At 48.1% G+C, this 23,775-nt stretch overlaps 1 protein-coding gene across 1 annotated transcript in view; it reads right to left on the reverse strand.

The window, feature by feature from the left end:
• LOC146174264 (neprilysin-1-like) overlaps positions 1 to 6,508 on the reverse strand; it is a 181,257-nt gene extending 174,749 nt beyond the window's left edge. Inside the window, exons 1-2 of the mRNA XM_084585364.1 lie at positions 6,393 to 6,508; positions 3,941 to 4,098 (exon numbers count right to left, since the gene is read on the reverse strand). Coding sequence (XP_084441490.1) covers positions 3,941 to 4,098; positions 6,393 to 6,508 — 274 coding nt within the window. The remainder of the gene's footprint in view (positions 1 to 3,940; positions 4,099 to 6,392) is intronic.
• Positions 6,509 to 23,775: the final 17,267 nt, after the last annotated feature.

The following is a 23,775-nucleotide window of genomic DNA, read 5'->3' on the forward strand; positions in this document are numbered from 1 at the left end:
CTGACCAGAAATGTTCAAACGTGAGGTAAAAATAACGTATTGTATTTCTGGCAAAATTAGTCTCCAGCGAAAGCGCAAAATTTTATAAACGCAATTACAGGCATTTCAGACTGGAGAATGTCAAGCTGCATGCGAAATCTTTACCGCACTCTAACATTACACCGGAAACAGCTAGACTATGTCATTAGTAAAAAATTATGTCCCAGATGATCGATAGTATCAAAGTTGAGTGCAAGCTGAAAGCTAAACTCTAAACGAGGAGCTGGAAAAGTGCACTCTTTCGTTGTTTTTTTCTTTGAGCAAAACTTCGCGTTTTAGACAAATGTGTGAGGGCTATCGTGTTCCTACCATGACAACAAAAGATCACGACATTTGTTAGAAAATGCGTAGCGACACCGATAAATCATAATTAAGGTTCTGCACTGATTAGGATACCACAGAAGTGCATCAAATATTTGACAAAGCGGAACACAACAACTTCTAGCGTAAAATATATTAGTATAATTTTTGTCGTTTATATTCCCTACCCCAGACTCACAAGACAGAAGAAATGTAAAGCAAGAGTCTTTAGGCGTTAACCATTTTCATCTTAAATATATCGTAGCGACGCGCGTGCCTAGCAACAGCCGTGTGCCGCAAAGAAGAACAAGGCAAGACCAGCACCAACGCTTTAGAACGGTTGATAATTCTGGCCTCGGCCAGACGCTGCCTGTACGCGTGTTCGAATCACGTCCTAGTACCCACATGTGGAGGTCGCCAAGGAGGGTCGGCCACGTCCACAAGTATTGAGGAGTATTTGGAGGAGCGGTGGAGGCAGTGTCAATCCGAGGCCAAAAATGACCGAGCTTCTGGAGAGCTCATTCCCGCGCTGCCTCCTTCTCTTCGGCACGCGGCCGGACCTGACCAGTGCTACGCAGACGCGTGATATGATACAGACGTACGTTTTCAAGTACGCTACAGTTAACTCACCAGAACTGTCATCTAAACAGTCACAGTGATCAAGCAAAGCACCAACAAGATGATTTGCATCAAAGAGCGACACCTTGAAATCATTTAGGCTTTCGTCATCAAGGTTAGTCAACACCTTGGCCTATATTGGCCTCTCCTAAGATTAAAAGGAAAAGCTTCAGCGTGTTATCCGGCAAGCTTACAAGACAGCACTATGACTATCGAGGAACATTCCAACCGATAAGCTCTTTACGCTTGTAATGCACAACACATTTGACGAACTCAAGGAAGCGCACCTAATATCACAGTACTCCAGACTGGCGCACACCAAAGTCGGAACGTTTCTCTTGCCAAGGTTAGGTATCAATGCCAAACCCATGGCGAATGATCCGGCGCAAATACCCATAGAAAACAGCAAGGCGATTTTCATAAAGCCTCTCCCTGCAAATATGCGCCCCATCCACCATGAATGCGTCCGAACACTACACACCAACACGAAGGAAACTAATCGGTCGGGTAGGTAGTTCCGGCCAAATATTATGAGACAAAACGAGTTTTTGCGATCAGGGCAGTGACTTGGGCCCGCTAGCACGCGCCTTCCAAACTCTTATCTGCAGCTGCTCTCTGAGCCACAAGCTCCGAGGTTGCAGAGAAGGCAGCCATCGCACTGGCGATCGCTTGTGCCAGTGAATATATAATAGTCAGTGACTCTAAAACAGCCAAACGGAATCTCAGGAGGAACCGTCTATAGGCTGCCGCTATAATAAACGCTGCCGTCCCGGCCCTGATAGGCCGATAGAATTTGTATGGGTTCCGGCTCATTCGGCGAATCTCAAATACGAGAAGGCTCACAAAATGCCCGGGGATTCGTTGGCGGGCGTTGACTCCACCGAGAATTCGTCAACAGGCCCGAGCGAGGGCTTGCTCTTACCCCATGATACTACGCAAAGGCGCATCGTTTCTCCCACACATTGATCATAAAGGACCAGCAGATACTCTGGCGCCAGCTACAAACTCGCTCCTTCCCCTGACCAAACGTATATTCGCAAAGCTTTAAAGAGCTCGTTGGCACCAACTGCGAAGTATGTGACATTGACGCCACTTTAGGCCACATTACGAGAGTTTGAGGCTTATCCGTAACCCACAGATTTGCTGCTGGTTCTATCTCTGAAGGAGTGAGAGGACGTGCTGCAATGCTCAGTCCCCGACATCCAGGCTCGGGTCACCGAGTGGGTCGGAGATCGCCTGATGAACTAAATTGGCAGCCATGTGATTACGCCGACAATTACACTAATCCTTGACCTCTAAAGCATCTACCTTATAGGTACATGTCACGTTTCCAAAAGACAACAACAATCACTAACCGCTTAACTGCTCAAAAGAAAAGGAACAAAATAAAGATGCAGGGATCCGGGAGCAAGAGCCCAAAGCGTGCCGCAAATTGATAACTTATCGTTCACGCTGGATATTCGCAAGCAACATCCCTGCCCCAGCAAGCCTTTGCCTTGGATAACAGCTACTTCACTGTGCGATAATGTTAATTCCCTTCAGTGGACATAGAGCAAAGCTCCTGAGCTCACTGAAGTCGGCCTTTCCTAAATGTATGCGCGCTCTTAAAAACAAATATCCCATAATGCCTCCTCGCATCTCAAGGGATCAAATGAAGGGTCTTCAGCTAATCTGATAAACAAATTTTGGTTCATGAATCTGACATCAATATACAGGTGACTGCAAAATTACTTTACTTCAAGATATGGCGGAATAAATCACCAAGTAAACGCACGAAAAACGCTTGCATTGATTTAAAAGCCGATCAGAATTCTACGCGGCATGTAGGATCTTCACCGCAAGTGTTCGAAGCCTACAGACTGTACCCGCCCTCGAACTGCTAATCGGCATAAAACCACTGCAGCTGCGCGCAATTTGTTTGGCCTCGTCTCATGCACGTTAGTGCCGTCTCGATTTATTGGTCCTACGATCACCACTACTACCATTGTAGACAGTAGGCAGGTTTTTCTCTAGCGTTCGCACAAAGTCTTGTCCATGTGGTCACCTGGCCACGAAAATATGCATCTGACTCCCCTCGACAGACTTGTCTTGTTCTGTTCTTTGTAGCTTATGACACGAGTTTGTACAACTCGATGCAGTCTTCACTATGCGGAACCTGATCCCAAAATAACGGCTTGAGAGGCTAGTTGGTGCATCATCGTATTCAGATATGTGGCGCAAACAAAGACAAACACAGGAGAAGAGAGGCGCGTGTGCTGTGGATCTTCTCCTGTGTTTGTCTTTGTTTGCGCCACATATCTGAATACGATGAGGAACCTGATCCGTATTTTGATCCCGCCTCTCGACTAAGAAGGCCGAGCAGCGCATTCGCAGACATCTTCGGTCGCACTGAGTTTTAGTTGCTAGTTGGTACTGAGCGTAACGTCTTCGGTAAGACTCCGTCTCAGTCCTTGAAGGGCCAGAGGTTAAAGTTCTCGCCGGAGCTTAGTATAATGTCTTTGTGAATATTTACATTAAAGCCATTTGGTTTGACTGAGTTTGACGTCATCTTTGGTAATGAGTTCAAATTGGTCGTTAGGACAGATTTTTAAAGTTCATGGTAGGACTGAGCGGCCGACCCATGCGACAGTTGCCTGTCCTATTAAGACACTGTGGAAAGGCGACCGGGCTACAAGCGGCCGGACTACAAGCGCCGCTAAATTCTTAATTCCCAGTAAGGGCCAGTTTCGGTGTTTTGTGAAGTTAGGACTGAAATAGCCTCCTCGTCCGTAGTGAAAACACGTGCTCTGCAGCCCTGTGGAAGTTGATTGTATAGAATGGCCACACAGACTGTGTTAGGCAAAGAGCGAGAAGAACGGACGCCTAAGTATTGTCTGGATGCCACATGGTTCCTGGAGGCTCGAACAGGATTGTTCGAATTTGAGGTTTAGTGTTGGAGAGGCTGAGAATGAAACGTGGTCAGCATTGTTGTTGGATTGCTTGCCCTTGCTCGCCGAGTTCATGCTGAAGAACATGCTACTCTGGGAGTACAGCCGGTGTAGGGGAGGTATTGTGCCATGACGCCGCCGAGTTGTTTTCGTGTGATGCGCCAGGCATGCCGATTCATAGAGCTTCATGTAATGCAGCAAAATGGCATGAGATCTAGGCGAAAGAAGTCATGCAAACAAGAAACATACTCTAAACGTCCTCCTGTTTTTTTTTTTGATGGATGGGGGTTTGTCAGCACTCGTTGTTAGGCCATTTGGTTGACCACTCGCCGCCGACTGTACTGCGAGCTTTCGATCAGTTTACCCGGTAAACAAAACCTGTTAGATGTAAAATAAATGGCAGCGTTAGTGCGCGAAATGACCTGCCATTGGAGCGAGGAACCAAGTACCCCAATCCATTACAAATGGGTACTGCACCAAAGGACAAGGAGCAGTACACCAGATACAGGGTTCAAAATTTTGCTATAGCTGTGTGCCAATGTAGAATCCGCGATTAAGTAGCCACGGTTCCAAAGTAAACGTCCTGCGAAAAGAGGCAGAAAGAAAAGGCTAACTATTGATGTGCAGATTCCGCGAGCCAAACAAGATGAAGCATAAAGCACAGAAATACAGCGCAGCATGCTCCAACAAAAGGAGATCGGTTTCTTTATCCGGTCAGCAAATGACAGCTAGAAACACCTCGCCACAAGGCATGAGATTGCGTTCATAAAGAGCAAAAGTGATGCCATCCGCCTCCCTCGCATCAGAGTCATCTGCTTGCCATTTATTTCCTTCTTCTTGGTCAGCCCACGAAATGGCGAGAAGCATCGCTCGTTAGCGTGAATTATAGGTCACGCGTCTGGCCGCTATTTAATTCATGGATAGTCCACAAGACAACAGAAACCGCCCCACTTGTATTGGAGTGGTACTTTTCAGCGCGACAATTTTGTGCCTAATGCTAGAGGTTCTAGAACTCGATTTGTCTTGTTCAGTACCGGTAGTGTATCTCGTGCGGCTAGTAGTCTATGCTAGAGCACAAATCACGTAAGCATTATTTAGAAACTTAAGAACTACGGTGGCTTACAGTTATCTCCCTTCAGGTGGTGTTGCCATCAGGTTCGCTCAGCTGCAGCCATAGCGCACTGGTACGAGACCTAGTTTGACTGCTGGTCCAATATGCTGTCGGTAAACATAGCCAGATCACATTTCAAGCCCTCATTCCAGGTTTGACAGACCCTTGGTCGCTGCTTGTATAGCTCTTCGGCAGTGAGAACTTCGTCACTGCAGTCTAGCAGCAGACTCTCTGTACATTGCATGTTCGCATTCTGTTTTCTTCAGCGCTACCAATTACTTCTTCAGGCAATGAAATAGCTCCGAAGATGACTCATGGGCCATTGAAGTTGGCGCACTATAATGCGGTCGTACCACAGATGCCGCCACTGTGGAACACAAGACCATCTCAGGCATACTTTCACTGCTGCAGAGGCACAATACGCGTTTTCATGCTATTAAGATATTGCATTTGTGTAGAGGAAGTAGTGCATGAGAAACATTCCAGGCAGTGGCATCGTGGTCGCTGCGAGTGTTGCTCCTGACGGTGCTCGCTGTCGTTGTGTTCGCCGCTGATCTGCCCAGTCCTGCTGATCGAGTCCTGCTGATCTGCTCAATAAACCCCCCTCTTACATTTGGTGGAGCTGCCGGTTAAGATCTATCCTCTAGCCCTGGAACTCCGCAGCCGCACATTACCACCACCTGCGATGCCTGAGGACGTTAACTACCAAGCCGTACAAGTTGGCTCGGCCATCATCTGTTACGGCTCCCGCCGCCAGCGACACCTTGCCATCTTCAGCGGCACTGACGACCATGACGTCGAGAACTGGCTCTCATCCTATGAGCGAGTGAGCGCTTACAACAAATGGGACGCGGAAACGAAGTTAAGCAACGTGATTTCTATCTCACCGGCATAGCCAAATTATGGTTTCGGAACCTTAAAGTGGACATTCCATCATGGTCGGTGTTCAAGAGCCAGCTTCTCTGAAGCTTTCGGCCGTCTGGCTGTGAGGAAACTCCGCGCTGAACAGCGCTTGCGTGCGCGGTCTCAGCAGGTTGGAGAGAATTTCACGAGGTATATCGAGGACGTCGTCGACTTGTGCAAGCGCGTGAACGCTCAGATTTCAGAGGCCGACAAAATCAAGCACATTCAGCAAGGCGTCGATGAAGACGCCTTTCAGATGCTGACTGCGCGAGATATTCGCACCGTCGCTGTAGCGGTCACACTGCGTCAATGTTATGATGAACTGCGCAAACCAAGGACCATAACTCGTGTGAACACCATGCACTCAGAGTCGCTTGCTGGCCTGACAGATGCAACTGAACATTCCGCGCTCCTGCCACAAATCAAGAGCTTCATTCGGGAAGAAGCTGCTCGACAGCTCTCCCTTATGTCCTGCCATAAAAGGCCTTCCTCACACCTCGCTCCCAGTTTGCGCCAGATCATTCAAGAACAGGTAGATCCCTTCCCCCGGCCCCTCAGTGCACGGCTGTCGCAGCCCCGTTGACATATGCGGCTGTTGCTGCCCGACCATCACCTAGATATGCTCCGCCGCAACCTGCCTACGTTCAGCCGCCTCCTAGTCTTGCTCGAAAACCTTCGCAGTTTATTCGACCAGCTCCAAAACCACGCAACCCCTGGCCCACGACAGATAGTCGGCCAATTTGTTACACTTTCGGGCTGGCTGGGCATATTTCTCGTTATTGCCGAAACCCTCTGCCAGTGTCAGCACCACCTACTTATGGTCCTGAATACTGGTCTTCGACGCCTCAGTATTCCCCGCCTACTGAGCCTCCAGCCAGCCCAGACCGCTCAGCCATGTCCGGCCGCCGTTCACCGTCGCCGCGACGCTGGTCTATCTCTCCGATGCGACGTCGACAGAACGCTTCACGTGAGAAAAACTAGAGGCCGCAGTTCTTGGGGCGAGAACTGCGACCCCGTCGAACTTCCCTAAGTCCTCATCTGTCGCCGGCAAACCTTATTGCAGTTTTCGTCGAGGGTGTTGTCATGGCTCTAATTGACACTGGTGCTGCGATGTCGTTATGGAAGCTCAACTATGTAGCTCTTTAAACAATGTGAAGACGCCAATTGCGGGGCTTTCGTTGCGAACGGCCAGCGCTCAGCATATCAAGCCTGTAGCAGCATGCACCGCTCGAGTAGTTATCTAGAATTTCATTTATACGATTGAGTTCGTCGTGCTGCCAAATTGCTCACACGCTGTAATTTTCGGCTGGGATTTCCTGTCGCGTCCCGCTGGTATTATCGAATGTGCTCGAGTTGAAGTGGGGTTGTCGACTGTGCGCGATGCCTTACCAGACGCTGATTCATCAAAGTTCAGTGCTAAAGCCCTCGTCGCCAAAGATATCGACCTTCCTCTCTGCTCTTCTATGCTTGTTCGTGTCGCTTGTGCCTCTGTTAGCGATGACACCGTTCTCTTCACACCAGCCCATATTTTCCTGTGCCGCAAGTGCCTTCCATTGCCCTACGCTGTGCTTGCTATTTCCGCTGGCCTTTCTATGTTATGGATCTCTAGCCCATTTAACTCCCCTATTGCTTTGCGCCAATGTGAATGCCTCGGCAGTATCCAGCCATTCGCATCTCTTCTGATCTCTGAGGAACCTGACGATGCCTCAAAGTCTGCCTTGACTTTGCTCAGCCCCCTTCACCTGCACCCGCTCCCCCCTCTACAGACTTGTTCCTCCGTTTCATCCACGCCGATCTGCCTCTGGCGCAGCGCACTCAGCTTTTAATTATAGTACTTCACTTTCGCTCCTCCGACTCTCATCAAAGTTCTTTCGGCTCAAACTTCTACAGTCACTCATCGCATCGACACCGGCTCCCACGCACTACTGCGACAGCGCCCCTACCGCGTGTCTGCAACCGAACGCCAGGCTATTGAAGAGCAAGTCGACCTAATGATTCAGAATGGCGTGCTTCAGCCCTCAAGCAGCCTTTCGGCGTCACCTGTTGTCCTCGTAAAAAATCAAGATAGTTCTATCCGCTTCTGTGTCGATTGTCGCCGCCTTAATAAGATTGCGCGAAAGGACGTCTACCCTCTCCCATCTATCGACGATGCTCTCGATCGTTTGCAAGGCGTGGAGCTCTTTTGGTCCCTAGACCTACGTTCAAAGGTACCGGCAAGTCCCCTGGAAGCGGCTGATCCACCCAAAACTGCCTTTGTAACTCCCGACGGCTTGTACGAATTTACAGTTATGCCGTTTGGCCTTTGTAATGTTCAGGCAGCATTTGAGCGGATGATGGACACCATTTTGCGTGGCCTAAAATGGAAGACGCGCCTCTGCTACCTCGACGACATTGTCGTCTTTTCTCCTGACTTTGACACACACCTCTATTGTCTGAAGCACGTTTTGGCCTGCCTATCTGATGCCGGACTGCAGCTGAATTTGCAAAAATGTCGTTTTCCCGCCCGCCAGCTCACCATTCTCGGATACGTTGTATCCAAAAAAGGTGTATCTCCATTTTCTGGCCAACTTTGTGCCGTAGCAGCCTTTGCCAAACCGACTTCCATCAAATATCTACGTAGCTTCCTCGGGATGTGCTCTTACTTTCGCCGCATTATTAGAAATTTTGCTTCAATTACTGCTCCCTTGACAGACCTAGCAGTTCCGACCTTTCGTCGTGGTCGCCAACGTGCGATGATGCCCCCAATGCTTTACGCCGCATCCTAACGGCAGCGCCTGTCCTACGTCACTTCGACCCCACAGCGCCGACTGAGGTCCACACGGACGCCAGTGGTATTGGTCTCGGCGCTGTGCTCGCTCAGCGCAAATCAGGTTATACTGAATACGTGGTCTCCTATGCTAGCCGTACACTCACGAATCCTGAATGCAATTACTCTGTCACTGAAAAAGAGTGCTTAGCTATTATTTGGGCTCTTACTAAATTCCACCCTTACTACTATGGCCGCCCTTTTGACGTAATGACGGACCACCATGCGCTTTGCTGGCTTTCCTCACTGAAAGACCCGTCCGGCAGACTAGCAAGATGGACTCTCGCCTTCAGGAATATGATGTCCGCTTTGTTTACCGCCCCGGTCGTAAGCATTACGCTGCCGATGCACTTTCCCGCTGCCCCCTTGCAGCTGAGGTCGCGATCATTTCCTCTTTCGACGATTCCCCGCCATCACTTCACAGCAAAGAGCTGCCGTCAGCGCAACGGCAAGATCCTTTGATAAATTCTCCCCTCAATTTTATCTCGAATCCTACAGCTGCTTCTCCATCACGGGCTCTCCGCCGCCATGCTTCCCACTTTGCAATTCCTGTTCACCTCCTCTACCGCTGCAACTACTGCGCAGATGGCCGCAAGTGGTTGGTAGTTATTCCCCGGCAGCTACGTTCGAAAATCTGCGACTATTTCCACGCTGACCCACAATCAGGTCACGCGGGCGTCTTCAAGACATACACTCGTCTCCGGCTGCGGTATTACTGGCGGGGCATGTACACCTACGTAATCAAGTACGTTCGCTCATGCCTCACCTGTCAACGTCGCAAGCCTTCTCCTCAACTTTCTGCTGCAGAGTTTGCTGCCGTTACCCAGCCCACCACGCCCTTTCGACCGCGTCGCCTTTGATTTGTACGGAACGCTTCCCTACACTGCAGCCGGCAACCGCTGGGCTATCGTAGCCATTGATCATCTGACGAGGTATACTGAAACCGCCGTACTTGCATCTGCCACAGCGTCAGAAGTAGCATCCTTCATTTTGCAGCGATTTGTTCTTCGCCACGGCGCACCTCGAGAGCTGCTCAGCGACAGAGAACGCGTTTTCTTGAGTGACGTTGTGAAAGCCTTGCTCACCAAGTGCAGCATTATTCATAGAACCACCTCCGCCTATCATCCCCAAACTAATGGCCTCACTGAGTGTTTCACTCGTACCCTTGGCAACGTGCTCTCTATGTACGTCTCCTCCAACCACTCAAATTGGGACCTCGTCCTTCCGTATGTCACTTAGCCTACAATACCGCAACGCAGTCTACTACTGGCTTCTCTCCTTTTTTTCTCCTCTACGGCCGTCACCCCTCTGCTACAATCGACAGCATACTCCCGTATCAGCCAGACATATCAGAGTATACTCCTGTGTCTCAAGCAGCCCAGCATGCGGCAGACTGTCGAGAAATTGCCCGCGCATTCGCGGCTAACACCCAGTACCGCCATAAATCCAACCATTACAACCAACACTCGACACCGGACTTCTCGTCTGGCGCTCTGGTGTGGCTGTGAATACCTTCCAATGCTCCTGGACTGTCTTCAAAATTTCTTGCTAAATACCATGCCTTATACTGAGTTCTGGAGGGCACCTCCCTGGTTGATTATGTTGTGGAACTTCTTACGCCGTCTCATGATCTACGCTGGCACGGACGAGGGATTGTTCACGTCAAGCGCTTTAAACCCTATTATGACCCTGCCGTCTTTCTCACGCCGTAAGTCGCCAGGATGTCTCCTCTTCGTCCCGCGAGTAATTGTGAAGAGGAGGTAGTGCACGAGAAACATTCCAGGCAGTGGCATCGGGATCGCTGCGTGTGTTGCACCTGACTGTGTTCGTTGTCGCTGCGTTCGCTGCTGATCTGCCCAGCCCTGCTGATCGAGTCCTGCTGATCTGCTCAGATAACCCCCATCTTACACATTGGTTTCGAGACGAATGACCAACCTTCATGGCAAAATACAACTTTCACTGAAGCTGGGAAGCAGTGGCCCTTGCAGATCAACCTGACCGACTTCGATGCACCGGTGCGGTCGACATGGGTGATTTCAGTACTGTTTGGACGCTGGTTGAACACGTTTCGGCTCTTGTTCCCTTTCTGTGTCTGTGTTTTGAAGTCAGTTGTTTTGCTTTCCAAAATGAGTTACCAACAAGCCCGTTCCTTCACCCCTGAAAACACTCCATCGCGAGTTCGCCCGAGCTAACCATAATATATTGCATTAGACCATTCTGCGCGCTGTGCCACATTATTATGCTCCTTTTTCCGAAAGCAGATAAAATATGGAATGCATTACCAAGCCAAATTAAAAAAAGTTATGTCTTTTCCCACAAATTTGAAAACTTTTTTTGCAAATGAACATGACGTTACTTTAAATAACTGCCCCGCCGGAGTGGTGCAGTGGTAAGACACCTAACTACTGGGCCGGAGTATCCGGGTTCGAACCCGAGCTCGGCGGCTGCGTTTCGATGGAGGCAAAACGGAGTGGCGTCCGTGTGCTGTGCGATGTCAGTGCACGTTAAAGAACCCCAGGTGGTCGAAATTTCCGGAGACCTTTCGAACCCAGGTTCGAACCAGGGAAATCCGGACAGTATTCGGGTACCTTAGTCGCTTTGGGACGTTCAACCCCACAAACCAGACTTTAAATAACTGGCTCAGAGGGTAAGAAAGGCGCAGTATCTGCCACACTTGCTCGCTGGACACCTGGCCCGCGACGTAGAAGATGGAACTGCCCATGGTTTTGTTCCATTTTGCTGCTTTTTTACTTTCTATAAAAGTGCGAGTGAATTTACCAACTCTTGTAAGAACCTCATAAAGGCTTACAACTTTAATGAAAAAAGGAAATATCCGAGATTGAAAACTAGTGTTTGCGCTGTTTGAACCAAGGTGCAATTTACGCGAAAGCTTTCACCAATCATGAAAGAGACGGCGTCGAGCGCAAATTGCGCTCCGCGTGACAGCTGTGAAGCTTTAGCGCCCGCGCTCTAAATATATCAGCGTTTAATGGCCTCCTGTGCAAGCATGAATGCCAGCTGTTTTACCGCATTTTCAATAATTTCACGGTAAATGCGTTTCGGATGCTATCAGCACCGACATGGTTAGACAACAATTAGTAGTATGGTTTGGTTTGTGGGGTTTAACGTCCCAAAGCGACTCAGGCTATGAAAGACGCCGTAGTGGAGAACTCCTGAAATTTCGATCACCTGAGGTTCTTTAACGTGCACTGACATCGCACAACATACGGGCGTCTTACTTTTAGCCTCCACTGAAAAGCGGCCGCCGAGGCCGGGATTCGATCCCGCTTCCTTGGGAGCAGTAGTCGAGAGCCGTAACCACTGCGCCACCTCTGCGGAGCAATTAATAGTATGCCTCTGACAAGGTGCATATTGGCCGGGCACTAACCGCTCGTCGTGTGTTTTATTGTTATGCGACCATATGACAGGATAATGTTTACCGGAGCTGCCAAATGAGACTTTCACTATAATTACATGGGTAGCTGAGAGTAATTTAAGCCCCAGCTAATCCCTTCGATCCCGTGTAGGGCAAGCTGCGGATATGTGATGCAGGCGCGTCAATATGAGTTGCTCAAGCCGGCCGTTATATCAATATCGTGTCTTCTGTCACACAACTTAGAAGCTTTATGCTATGATGCACATGTGCTAAGGTGTACAAATGGTGTAATCGAGGAACAAACTAAATGAGTAGTCATTGGCAAGTGACAGTGTGATTGTACGCGAAAGCGTATTCGCATGGGCAATTGTAAACAGGAACCATTTACGCAGTCGCGTCATACCCTTGGAGTCTGGCTGCAATTGTCCCCCTTGTTTTTAAACGGGCGCTTTGCAAGCCTCTTCGAGCCAAGGGCACCGGCGAAGAAAAATTGACCTCAGGTGGGGCCCGCGGAGTCGCCGCACTCGCTTCTTCGGTCGCTGTTTCAATTCTCCTTCCACTTCTAAGGCCTGTAATTTTTTTATTTCAATGTTTTTTCAAATATACAACATTGACTTTTCCTCCACCTCCCTCTACCGCCACCACTACCCAACTGGCTCGTCTGAGGGAGGAGGAGGAAACTTTATTGAGGAGAATTTGGAAAGTTCTTTCTTCGTGGGAGTTCGCCGCAGGGGTGGTCATCGTTCGATGGCGCTCGACGACCTCCTTGGCCCAAGCCGTGATGGCGTGTGGCCGGCTTGGATCAGAGCTAAGCAATGCGGCCTCCCACTGTTCCTAATTGGTAATCTGCAGGCCCTCCGGCGGATGCATGCTTTTACATTTAAACATGATGTGTTCGAGATCTGCCCTCTGGTCACCGCAAAGTGAAAATGAGGGGCTGTATTCGCCTGGATACCATTGTGCTAGCTTATACGGATTAAAGCACGTATTTGTTTGAAGTTTTCTAAGTAGTGTTTGTTGTGATTTGCTGAGTGTATAGTGGGGCTCCGGATATTTCAGTCTTTTGTTTTAATACCAGTTTGTAATTCCTCTGTACGTAGGGTCTCTCTGGCGAGCCGATCTTAGTTCGGGGTAATGCACCTCCCGGCCAACGACGAATCCTCGGGCATACTGGTTCGTCGCCTCGTTTCCAGGATGACCCGCGTGTGTGGGGACCCACAAAATTTTGATGGAACGCGCGTTTTTAGAGTAATCAAAAAATTTCAAAATTTTGGCTGCTGGTTGATGAATTCTACCTTATGCGGAATTTTTAATGGCTGTTTTTGAGTCGCTAAAAATGTATTTGGAGTCCGTCGTGACAATCGCCAGAGCTACAGCCGCCTCTTCTGCCTCCTCTGGCGTTCGTACTTCGTTTATCGTAGCTGAATTTTATAAGCGATACTTGTGATCGACTAGTGCCAGGGCATAGGCTCTCTTATTTCCGTATTCTGCTGCGTCCACATATGTCGTATTTGGTAGACTGGAATAGTATTTCTCTAATAATTGGGCTCTTCCTACCCGACGCTGCAGGTGAAACTCCGGGTGCATGTTCTTAGGTAGTTGAGGGACTACCAGTATTTTGTGTATTGGACGAGGAACCGACGTTACCTGTGAGTGTCAGCCCTCGTAGTGTATGTCGGTCTTTTGCAGTATCTGTCTTCCGGTCGATGTTGCGGTCAATCGCTCGTACTGCGCCGTGAGGTGTGCTTCAATAATTTCTTCTAGTGTGTTATGTATCCCCAGTTGCATGAGTTTCTCGGTAGCCGTGCAATTGGGAAGACCGAGTGCTGTTTTGAAGGACTGCCGAATAATGGAATCGATCGCTTCTCTTTCATTGGCCTGTAGGAATAAGTAGGGCGTGGAATATACAATGCGGCTGAGAACGAATGCTTGCACAAGTTTTAGTGTCTCTTTTTCTTTCATTCCTCTTTCTTTGTTTGATATCCTCCGAATAAGGCGAGATGTTTGATTACTTATCGTTCGGAGTTTTTGGATTAAATCCGTGTTTTTGCCATTTGATTGAATGTACATACCCAGTATGCGTAACTTTTCTACTCTCGGGATAGTGAAACCATCGATGTATATATTGATGTTTGTGTTAATATTTTTGTATATCTTTTTGGTTTAATGACTAAAAGTTCTGATTTTTGAGATGAGCATTCCAAGCCAATTTTCTCCGTGTCCTCCACTACCGCATCTGCTGCTTGCTGCAGCGTGTCCTCAATTGTGCAGGCGTGACCCTTCGGTGTCCATAGAGTAATATCGTCGGCGTTGAAAGAGTGTACTAGATCTGGAATTTGTTTCAATTTGCGTGCCAAATTTATTAAAGTGATTTTAAAGAGAAATGGAGACAGTACTGAGCCTTGCGGCGTGCCCCTGTCCCCTAGTTGGAATTTGTTGGAATGTATAGATCTTAGTTTAATTTCTGCTGTCCTATCTGTTAAGAAGGCCTTGATATAATTATACATCCTGGCGCCAACCTGCAGCTCGGATAGGGCACCCATGATAGCTTTGTGGTTCACATTATCGAAGGCTTTTGTAAGGTCAAGAGCTAATATGGCTCTTAACCTGTTATTCATCTCAGGTGCCAAAATTTCGCGCTTAATCCTTAACATTGTGTGTGGATAAAAGGGGTCTGAATCCCAACATAGTATGAGGGTACAGATCCCACTCGTCCATGTACGCATGAAGCCTTGCCAGGGCTACGTGCTCGAATGATTTACCTAGGCACGAGGTGAGAGATATCAGTCTCAGGTTTTCTATTGAAAGTTTTTTCCCTGGTTTCGGAATAAAGGTTACCTTGGCCTGCTTCCAAGTTTCCGGTAAGGATCCTTTATTCCAACAATCGTTGGCGAAGTTGGTAAGCTGGGAAATGGAGTTTTCATCTAGGTTTCTCAGCATAGTCTTTGTGACCCCATCCGCGCCGGGTGCCTAAGGCGTGCGGATTTTATGAATAGCTGCTCGAACTTCCGCTTCCGTTATGTTGGAGTCTATTTGAGGGTTCGGGTTGCCTTTATATTCCGGAAGGGGTTCTTTGTAACGAGAGATGTTGAAATAGCGAGCCTTAAGAGCGTTAATGATTTCTTGGTTCGTGAGGTCATTAACGTGAAGGACGCTTTGTATTTCCTGGCACTTCCGTCTTCAAAATTCGCTCCATACCTTCGTGTCTTGGACAGCAATAGAGAAGTCGCGGGCTGGAACAAATGCTTCGCCTCTGTTTCTTGACGTTTGCAGACAGCCATAGAGGAGCTAAAAGAGAGCAAACCATATCTGACAATGCTTCATCGAGCTCGCGCTCCGTAAATTACGTTATCTATATGAGTATAATCCGGCTTAGCAACACAGCATGTTCAAGCATAACAAAACATTCGCCTCCATAGCATGGCTCAGCCGAGGATCGCAGCAGCAATTTTTGAAGATTATGTACCACTTCCAAATCGGTACTTCAAACCTTTTGACATTAGGCGACTAATATTTGCCTGTTTATAATGACTTGAATTGAGGAATAAAAATACTGCGGACTAGGTCGCGCCTCTGCAAATTCTCTCAAATTGATTTCGATGGGCTAGGACAGTGCGCCTTTTTCAAAAGCTTTACCAGCTTTTGCTGGGGCACTTTTTGCAGATACTAATGGTGTTTCACAAACATTGTGAGAACTTTTACAGTGCACCTCTTGTGGCGTTCGGCGATGCAGCGGCGTCACCGTTGGTGCCATTCTCTGCGTAACCGAGCAAAAGAGAGTCACGTGACACGAGAGTGTCACGATTACCCCGCCGAGGTGGCGCAGTGGTGGTTACGGCGCTCGACTACTGTTCCCAAGGACATGGGATCGAATCCCTACGTCGGCGGCAGCTTTTCGGTGGCGGTGAAAAGCAAGGCACCCGTGTGCTATGCGATGTCAGTGCACGTTAGAGAACCCCAGGTGGTCTAAATTTCCAGAATCCTCCACTACGACATCTCTCATAGCCTGAGTTACTTTGGGACGTCAAACCCCACAAATCAAACGAGAGTGTCACGAGTCAGAGAATTTTTCACATAAAACGAAGATCCGCAAGCACCTGTGCCTATCGCTCGTTGCTCTTCGTCCCCTCCTTCAAAATCCTGTTCGTCTGTGTGCTTTGTGACTGCCTATAAACAAAAAGAAGCACCTCTCAAATTATTCACTTCAGGATATGGCGAACACACCTCGGTGAGAACCTCCAGTGATTACCGACCGTGTGAAAATTAACTGCAGTCCACTACAGGACATTCGATGCAAAGGGAACGTGGCAAACGGAGAGAGAGGCGTGTTGGTCCTTGATGTGTGCCTCCATAGAGTTGAGGAGAGTTGTGAGTAAACGGAATATTGTGTGGCGTGCTTCTATTTGAGTCGTTGAAAGTATTCGGTAGATAGAGTCGTGGATTTAGAAACGTTGATCGCCAGCTTGGCCTGAGTGGCACTGAGCTAAGGAAATGGGTAGATAAGCAGCGATAAGAGCGACCCTTGCTAGTTAGGCAGCCGAGGATGAGCGCTCGGCCGCAAAGGAAAGATTACGCGCTTGAGAATAGAGTCCCAGCAACTAGAGAAGGAGAACAGAAAGAAAGAAGCCGGAAAAAGGGTTAACTCCAACTAAACACAAGTAAACTCTCTATCTATTTTGATGAATGAAATGATGAATTAGAAGCGTACATAAGGCGCTCTGAAAGCCTTGTGAAAAGCCATAAGTGGAAAGAGAGTCAGTGGTCGACGGTTCTTGCTACGTGTTTGAGTTGGGAAGCACTCAGCATTTATGGGCTTTTGCCAGCGGGGGACGCAGCCGAGTACACGGTTAAAATGGCCCTTTTGGGGAGATTTCGCTTAACGGTGGACGGCTTCCGAAACACATTCAATTCCGGAAACCCGGCAGATGGATAAACCGCAGTTCTGTTCTCAGCGTGTCTCAGTCACTATTTTGTTCGCTGGATCGAGCTTTCAGTTATGAAAACGGAGTTCAAAGACCAGCAAGAGCTCCTGATTAGGGAAAAGTTTCTTCATAGATGTAATTCCCACATGGGGCTGTACCTGAAGAAAGGAAATGCGAAATCGCTGGAAGAGTTTCTGGATTTAGCTCACCAGTTTATAGAGGCTCAGGGAAGTCTAAATCTCGCCAAAGCAAAGAACGACAGCCGACACAATGCCGGACTAACGTCACTAATAATACAGCCTCCCCCCGCCTACTTTAAGTGCGGATGAAAGAGTCCCAAGGCGGATGCGTCCCGTGCAGGGCCAAATTATAGGATACGGGCCCCATTTGTATACGCTCCCGCCAAGACAGTATATCTGGAAAGCATTAGCGATGGCTAGGTGGAGTTCAAAAATGGGGAGAGAGTCCCTGTCGTGAATGCAGTCTTGATGACGCGACCATAGTTTCTGGTCGAAGGACTGCCGCTGGTGGCGGGAACATATGAAGGCAAATAAATTTCTGTATTACGGGGCCCCGAAAGCAATACAGCCCTCATCAGGAAAGAGCTCGTCCACAGCGATCAGCTGACTGGAAAGAGCAGACCTGTTTACCTAGTCGATGAAAGAGCGAAAATGCTGCCTTAGGCGCGGGTTGAGGTTGAAACCCTTTATTTTTCGGATATATCACCGCTCTCTGCACAGAGGCACCTCTTTACGTTTTAATTCATGGAAATGTAGAAGGAGCAAGAGCACCTGATGACCCGAAGGAGGTGGTTGAACCGCCAGTTTGTAGCGCGCCCGCCGACCGGAAATCTGTAGCCGCAATTGCAACTCGCCCACAAACCATGAAGCAACAAAGAAAGTTCCAAGCACTCAAAACGCCCGATGTCGCGGAGGAGCCGAAAGGAAAGAGTTACGCGGATGGGCAAGCAGAGGACAAGTCGCTCGAGCCTTTGTTTTCCTAACTTGGCAAGAAGCTTACGTTCAGAGACACAGAGGGCAAGCTATAATTCAGGGGTGAGGATGGGCAACATACAGAGGCTATGCAGAGAAAACTGGGCAGATGCTGCGTCAGTTCGTTGTCCAAAAATGAAACCGCTAGGCGCGATTGAAAACCGCATATGAAGGGAAAGTGGATGGGCATTTGGGCGCGCAAAACTACCAAGGACAGAATGTGGGAAGAATATTTCTGACTGGGCATCACAGCTGACGTGACAAGATTTGTTGCTTCATGTCACATCTGCCAGCGAACAATCCCGAAGGGCAGGGTATCCCCTTGTGTCGCTAGGAAAGATGTCACACATTGAAACACCGTTCACAAGTGTAGCCACAGACTTGGTGGGCCCAATTCAGCCCCTTTCCTAGCACGGCAATCGGTATATCCTGATCCTAATGCATTGCGCACCCCGATACCCAGAGGCCGTAGCGCTGCCCAGCGTGGAAACTGAGAGTCGCTGAGGGGCTGGTAGAAACGTTCTCTCGATTTGGAGTCCCTAACGAAATTCTAAGTGACTGGGACACCAATTTTACTTCCCACTTGATGAAGGAGGTGGCCCGAGTTGTCTCCATACGCCAGGCGTCACACGACGCCGTACCACCCATGGCGAACATAGTGGTCGAGAAATTTAACGGCACCCTGATATGATTGTTGAAGAGAACACGCACCGAAAAACCTAGAGATTGAGACCACTGCTTAGCGCCATTGCTCTTCGCATATAGGGAAGTGCCGCAGGCAAGTCTCGGCTTTTTTGTCCTTTGAATTTTACGCACGACAAGTGAGAGGAGCACTGGCGATTTTGAAGGAGTTTTAGAGTGATCTCCACTCGACGCGGGGGAGAAGACAACATATGAATATGTTTTCTACCTCCTGAATCCTCTAGGCGAAACTTGTAAGCTAGCGCACGAGGAGCTTGCACAGGCCGGAGCATGCTACGTGAAGATGTACGACCGAAAAACCAAACGAAGGATGTTCCATCCTGGAGACAAAGTCCTGATTTTGCTGCCTACCGACAACAAGCTACTACTTCAGTGGAAAGGGCAGTCGAGATCAAGGAAAAGCAAGGTGAAGAAGACTACCTTATCGAGACAGCCGAAGGAAGAAAGATATTTCACGCCAACCTGCTTAAAAGATAAGAAGAACGAGAAAGCTAGCCAAGAGAAAGGGTATGCCCCATGATCAGCGGCATCACTGAATAGGACATCGATCGGAATTTCTTTTCCTTCTTGTCAGCAGACAGAAGGCGAACAAGACAGGAAGAGCTTTTTGATAGCTTGACGGCGGATGAACGACGGCTGCTTCGAGTTGTGATTTCAGAACACGCTCACATTATTGCCGAAGTTCCGGGAAAGACAGACTGGGCTGAAGTTGGTTAGAGCTCAACACCAGCACTCCGGTGCACGTAAGGCAATATATATTTCCATTTGCTACAATACAATGTGTCGAAAGAGAGGTGCAGCAGATGAAGAAACTCGGAACAATCGAGGAACTGCAGTCCCATTTCAATTATCTAGTCCTTTTGGTGAAAACACTGGATGGCACGAACCGGCTTTGCATAGATTTCCGGAGTCTGAACGACGTCCTAGTCGCCGATTTGAAACCTGTGCCTAGAGCTGACACGGTCTTCGCTACAGCCGACGAGAAGAAATACTTCTTCAAGGTGGACTTCGTCAAAGGATATTGGCAACTTCCGTTGACAAAATAGTCGAAGCCCAAGACTGCGTTTTCAACGTCTGTAGGACTCTTCCCATTTTGTTTTATGCCGTTTGGCATGTAGTTCGCCCCCGCAGTAATTTCTAAACTGATGCGGAGAGTTGTGGAAATAATTTCGGGAGTGCGACACTATTATGACGAAGTCCTAGTTGCAAATTCTATTTGGGAAGAGCACCTCTCTCTGCTACTGCAGCTTGTTGCAAAGATCCATGCAGCCGGCCTGACAGTGCAAACCAACAAATGCGAGTTCGGGATGGGAAACATTGAGTTCCTCGTGCATCGCATAGGTACAGGTGAACTGGCACCACTTTGGAAAACGCTGGAGAAGATCCAGGGGGCACCAACCTCTCGAACAAAACGTGAGGTACGAACATTCTTGGTTTGAGGGGATATTACCGCGACTTCATTCTAGTCTATGTTCGAATAAGCAAATCTCTCAGCCAGCTCACGAGAAGGGTGCGAGCAACGTCGTAAAGTGGACGCCGGTCTAATAGGAATCCTTCAAAGAACACACGCAGTGAGGTGCGTTCTGCGCACGGACGCCTATGACACCAGCCTCGGCCCGGGGCTAATGCAGGAGCATGGCGGAATGCTTCACTCGGAGGCTTATGGTAGTGGAAAGTTGCTCCCCAGTTAAGCAACGTACAGCACAATCGAGGTAGAGTACTTGGAATTAAACTGGGGGTTCAGAAGTTTTCTATCTACTTGTAAGGGGACCAATGCCCTTCCTTGTTCATACGGACCACCAAACGCTGAGCTACGGGCAAAGCAACTCCACAGTAGGGTCCTGGGATGGTTTGCTGCTCCAAGATTATCAGTTTAGAGTCGAGCATACTAAGGGCAGGGAAAACTTGAGACCTGATTATTATAGCAGGTGGCAGATCCTTTCGCAAGAGTTTCTTTTACAGTCTATTGACATTCAAATGCTGTATCATATGTGTGACTCACGTGCTAGTTTTTAAAACGGTTATGTTTATCTCGCAAGCTTGCCTGTGTATAGTATAGGGCTGTGTGCCGCCTTCTCTGGGTCTAGAGTATTGAGCGATAATATTCCGACGGGGGAGTGCATGTCAGAGAAGAGGCGGCATTCATTAATTTGCCCATGTTGAATTTATTGCAACCGCTGAAGTACTGTTTTGCAAACTTCATATGCTTAAGAGACCTGTATATGTGACCGTCGTTCGGGCGTGCAAGAACGCGCACGTGCACGTTGCCTCACAACGGTATAGCTTTCCATTAGTTAGCTCCCACTCTCTCCATGCTCGACCGGAAGAGTACGTGCTGCCTGTTTTGTCTTTGTCTTACTTTTCCCGTCAAAGTCACCTCTTCTACGTCTAAAGTATTGAGCTTCCTTTGTATCTTCGTATATTTTAAGGCGAAAGCTTTTATTGCCTCATCGCTGTCGTCAGCACGTGTCCCTCTTTTGCAACGGCTCTGATTGGTCGAGACGGGATGACTTCGTGGAGGGCTTGACCAATCACAGAGCAGCACCACAGTATGCGCGTATGTGTGCCTTACATGGCCATATGGCAATCAATGAGCAGCTACTTTTTAATGACGTATCAATTATGAAATATCTCATTACTAATTAATTTTTGGATAAATGAACAATTACTAATCCGTATTTATTTACTTGTTTCTAAATACTAATTGTTTTCTAATTAGTTCTAGTTTCGTAATAATAATTAATTACTAATAATGCCTCGCACCCGGTAAAATCAACCGCACAACAGTAAATGTAGAACAACTGCGAACAAACAAGGAGCCCGATCTCATCGCTGCCAAGCAGAATTCACTGAATAAATGCACTCGCAGAATGGGAAAGAGTAGTCACTCGCTTTGTCGTGGCAGCATTCATCGCTACCTGCGCAACAGTGGCGTAGCAAAATGCAGCACTCAGGCTTTCGCCTTGCATCACTTTTTTTCCCTGGCAATATGATCCACAGAAGAACCGAAGTTGTGGCGTATGTGACTGATGTTTTTGTTGTGCATTATTTTTTGAAGGCCTAAGACAGCGGCTTTGCACAGGAGAGGGCTCCGTGCTCCTGTGTTGAGCAGAGTGATTAAGGCATGCCTTTCAGTTGTTCTGGATGTGACCCTGACTGCAGTCGGTCTTGCCTACAGTCCGCATTGGCAGCATGCATACTGCTATGAAATGAGTAGAGTTATTATTTTGTTATTCTTCTATTATATATTTTTTTGCCTTTTCGGCTGCGGTTGTCAGATGAGTCCGATATAGGGGTGCAGCAGTTATTTTTTTATTTATTTTCTTCCATCATTTCTCGTACCGAGAATTTTGCGGTTAATATATCTGGTTTAGTGACGGACGTCTTTAGCAATAGACAAAATTTATTAGGTTTTTCTCTTTTGTTTTGTCTGGGTTTTACCATTCTTTCTCATCCTCTCACTCTTGTCATTGGCGTCAGCACTTTATTTTTTTTTTCATTCTTTCTGCTCCTTTATTTTTTTTTCTCTTTGTGGATTTGTGGACCAAAGATCACAATGCCGTAGGAGACTGCAGTTCTCGGTTGTCCACCCGACTTTTTATTTCTTTTGTTGGGGACTGTCCTGCTAACTATTCTACTTCAGTCTTCCTTTTTCTTATGTTTTGGGTTTAAGTCTGCCTCTCTCTCCTTACGTTCTTTGTCATGTTTGGACGTGTGTCTGTTGTTTTTCTGCTTTTCCTTTCTTTTCGGGTTCTGGTTCCTGTTTTGTTTCTTTTGCAGGTGTGGATGCTACCTTCTATAGTTGTTTTTTCTTTTTATTCTTCTTTTAGCCAGCGTAGACCACCTTGTGACTAGGACCTCGTCTTTTTGTTCTACCTTATTTTGCTTTCTAAAGAAGTGCTTTTTTATCTAGAGCTCTTGCTCTCTTTTATTTTTTTTAATTTGTTTTAAACCCGATACTTGTCCGGGCTTTCTCTCCTTTTTTGTGCTTTTTGTTTTCAATTCGATAGGACAAATAAAGTGCAACATTTTGTCTACTTGAGCGTTCCTCATTGAGCGAACTGCTTTGTGCGTTCTAAGTGTGTGTTTTGTTTCGGACAAAGTGTGTGCTTTGTTTTGTTTCGCGAGGCACTCCTTCTCGGTCGTCGAGTAATTGACTTCGGCTTTTGTGAGGGACCTGCTAGCGCAGGTCATTACTTTCTCCTGTTCGGCATTCTCCTGGACGAGAACGTGTCCTACGCCCACACTGCTCCCGTCGGTGTGAATTTCAGTCTCGGCGTTTTCATCAAAGTGGCCAAGTACATGAGGGCACTGCTGGCGGCACTTGAGTTCGTCAAAGGCTTCTCCTTGCGGCGCTTCCCATTTAAAAGGTACGCCAGTCTTTGTAAGCTGCGTCAACGGTTCGGCGATGCGCGAAAAGTTTCTGACAAATCGTCGATAATAAGCGCATAACCTAAGGAATCGGCGCACAGCTTTCTTGTCGACAGGCGGTGGGAATTGTGTGATTCCAGTTGTTTTCCCCGGGTCTGGGCGAACACCATCCTTACTAGCGATGTGGGCTAAGAACCGCAGTTCTTCGTAGGCGAAGTGGCACTTCTCTGCTTTTAGCGTTAGTCCCGATGACTTGATGGCTTCCAGCTCTGTCTGCAGTCGTTTTAGGTGCTCTTCAAAGTTTGACGAGAAGATAACAACGTCGTCCAATTATACCAAACACATTTGCCACATCAAGCCTGCCAGGACTGGGTCCATGTCTCATTGAAACGTGGCTGGTGCGGAGCAGCGGCCAAATGGCATCACCTTGAACTCAAAAAGGCCGTCCGGTGTGATGAACGCGGTCTTCTCGCGATCTCTTTCGTCGACCTCAATTTGCCAATATCCGCTCTTCAGGTCCATCGATGAGAAGTATCTTGCATTGCAGAGCCGGTTGAGAGTGTCGTCGATGCGGGGAAGCGGGTAGATACCCTTCTTAGTTATGCTATTCAAGCGGCGCTAATCAACGCAGAAGCGAAGTTTGCCGTCTTTCTTCTTCACCAAAACGACTGGTGCCGCTCAGGGGCTGTTCGATGGCTGGAGTACGTC

The sequence above is a fragment of the Amblyomma maculatum genome, chromosome 11, assembly GCF_055883805.1.
Source record: "Amblyomma maculatum isolate TAMU_Amacu chromosome 11, ASM5588380v1, whole genome shotgun sequence".
Lineage (NCBI taxonomy): Eukaryota > Metazoa > Arthropoda > Arachnida > Ixodida > Ixodidae > Amblyomma > Amblyomma maculatum.